Here is a 2,800-nt window from a genome sequence, read left to right as displayed (position 1 = left end):
TCCTCTCTAGTCGGTCCTCTCACACCTCACCCCTCTGTCAATCCTTACATTGGCTTCCTGTATCCTATAGGAGTCAATCCAAAGTTCTAACCCATACCGATAAAGCAATAAACTATTCTAGCCCCTCCTATATCTCCTCACAGATCCATAGGTATGCCCCTTCTCGGTCTCTCCGCTCTGCCTGTGACCTTCTCCTGTCCACTGCTCGCATCCATATGGCCAACTCTAGCTTGCATGACTTCTCGCGGGTGGCTCCCTTGCTATGGAATAGCCTGCCTATGGCGATAAGACTCTCCCCTTGTCTTCAATCATTTAAGAAGTGCCTTAAAACCCATCTCTTTAGGAAAGCTTATGGCCTCCCAGACTAACCTCTACCTCACATACCTGTCTCTTGCTCTCTCCTAAAGGGCAGCACTCTACGCTCTCCTCCTGCTCTGCTTCACTCACACCTTATTTGCTTGCTATTGCCTGTCCTAATGTGTTTTATACCCCACCTCCTATAGACTGTAAGCTCGTTTGAGCAGGGCCCTCTTCAACCTATCGTTCCTGTAAGTTTTCTTGTAATTGTCCTATTTATAGTTAAATCCCCCCTCTAATAATATTGTAAAGCGCTACGGAATCTGTTGGAGCAAGAGTGTCCTTATTCAGTCTAACTGTAACCTTTATTAATGTATTTTAGTACTGTATTCCAGTATATAATAAGTTATACATTGGTGTTCTCTTAAATAAAATATATTTTTAAAATGTCTAGTAAAATGCTTCTGATTCTTGTAAAAATATGAAGACAAAAAAATTATAACGAATACCCTGAGATCTTTGAATTGAGAGTTGCAAAGATTATATTTGTGTCTGTGAGGGAATATTGCATTTGTTGTCCTCTGAGACAAACATGTTAATAATAGGAGTCAACAATTTGTTGAACATTTAAGATCAGGATATGTAATGATGATTGTAGAGCTGCATTTCTAACAGACTTTGTCTTTTGGAGTTTTACCACTTAACATTTGTACATTGAGGCAGAGGAAATAGTACAGTAAAAGTCATGGGAAACATAACAAAAATTGCTAAATTTATACTTATTCTGCTGTCAGATAATCCAGAAACACTATATATTTTCTTTCCGATTTTCCTACTAATGTACCTGAACAGTCTTTTCGTAAACCTCTTAATTATATTCTTGGTTATTGCAGATTCTCAGCTTCACACCCCTATGTACTTCTTTCTTGGAAACCTGGCATTTTTGGACATGTCCTATTCATCTGTCACAGCACCGAAAATGCTCTCAGACTTCATCACCATGAATACAGCCATATCATTTCCTGCTTGTATAGCACAAATATTTTTCTTCATTTATTTTGCAAGTTCAGAAGTGCTTCTGCTGGCTGCTATGTCCTATGACAGATATGTTGCCATCTGCCACCCTCTACACTACATTGAGATCATGTCCTGGAAAGTATGTGGCCAGTTCTCTTTTATAGTGTGGGTTTTTGGCTTCTTTTACTCCTTGGTACATACTGTTTGTTCACTAAGGCTGACATTCTGCGAATCCAACATTATCCACAATTTCTTTTGTGACCTTCCCCATTTGTTCCAGATCTCTTGCAATGATCCCTTCATCAACTTCCTAGTCACCCTTACTTTAGGTGGAGCCCTAGGCTTAGTGGCCTTTTCTTTAACTTTTTTTCCATATACTCGGATTTTCGTAGCTATCATCAGAATACGAACTAATGATGGAAAGCTTAAAGCTTTTTCCACCTGCACGTCTCACCTTTCCGTGGTATTCATTTTCTATGCTTCCCTTATTTTCATATATCTTGTTCCCACCACAAGTTCTTTTTTAACAATAAATAAGCTTGTGTCTGTGATTTATGCTGTAATCAACCCATTGCTAAATCCTCTGATATACAGTGTAAGAAACAAGGATATTAAATCAGCACTGAGAAGACAAGTGCATCTTGTAACATTGTAAGGAGGTACCTGGCAAACATTTATCCTATGCACTGAATGCAGTTTTGATTGGTGGTGTGGATGTTTTCTCAAATAACAGCCATCATTTATGTTTTTACTTTTAGTTAAATGTCACATAGCATGTATTAATTTGAGCATGTCCAACTGTCAACATTTATAGCTACCTATGCATGTTATTCAGAAGATGTTTTCTAAGTGAACAATATATTTGTATGCACTTTAAATATAATGGTAGTATAACATGTCCTGGGTACCACTGATTCCAGCATGTATATGTAGACTAATGACTTAATTACTTGCTATTTTAGTTATTATTCAAGGCCCAAAGCTGTCCCTGATAACATGGTACAAATGCTGAGAGAAACAAAGAAACAGGGTGGTAAGTTGCCAAATGCAGCAAAAAATAAAATGTATATTATATTATATATTATTACTATGAATTGCTCCATGTTGTATTTTCTTTGCATATTTCACCTAATTGGGCTTGCAGCCTAGCACTGGTAAGGGAGCCAGGTATCAGGATAGAAGACACTACTTTGATGTCGGGATATATTAAAATATGTCTCTTTGGCAGTCCCTGTAATGTCACAGGCATCTCCAGATTAATTTATTTTATCCATAATGTAAGAAAATAAGTAACTTACAAAAATCTGAAGGGAGGACAAAACAGCCCATTGTGTGATCAGGGAGTATTATGCCTTATTTCCTTTTCTAAAACCAAAAAAGGACAATATAGCTGTCAGGAGGAAGAAATGGTGAAATTGCACTCAAACATTTAGTTCTGTTAGGGTTACTGTAAATTATTTCAGTGCCACATTAATTATTCATAGGA

General features: G+C 37.5%; 1 protein-coding gene across 1 annotated transcript; it reads left to right on the top strand.

Annotated features, from left to right (window-relative positions):
* The first annotated feature begins 1,042 nt into the window (after positions 1-1,042).
* Positions 1,043-1,969, top strand: LOC134569220 (olfactory receptor 5AR1-like). Its single transcript, XM_063428135.1, has one exon. It carries the CDS (start codon positions 1,043-1,045, stop codon positions 1,967-1,969), a length of 927 nt encoding a protein of 308 aa, XP_063284205.1.
* The last annotated feature ends 831 nt before the right edge of the window (positions 1,970-2,800 follow it).

This window comes from Pelobates fuscus, chromosome 7, assembly GCF_036172605.1.
Source record: "Pelobates fuscus isolate aPelFus1 chromosome 7, aPelFus1.pri, whole genome shotgun sequence".
NCBI classification, from domain to species: domain Eukaryota; kingdom Metazoa; phylum Chordata; class Amphibia; order Anura; family Pelobatidae; genus Pelobates; species Pelobates fuscus.
Note: the sequence above shows the minus strand (reverse complement) of the source record. Positions and strands in the feature narration are given on the sequence as shown.

Coding starts and splice junctions, on each gene's coding strand:
- LOC134569220 (XM_063428135.1), top strand. CDS start 1,043: ATGGGAAACATAACAAAAATTGCTAAATTTATACTTATTCTGCTGTCA.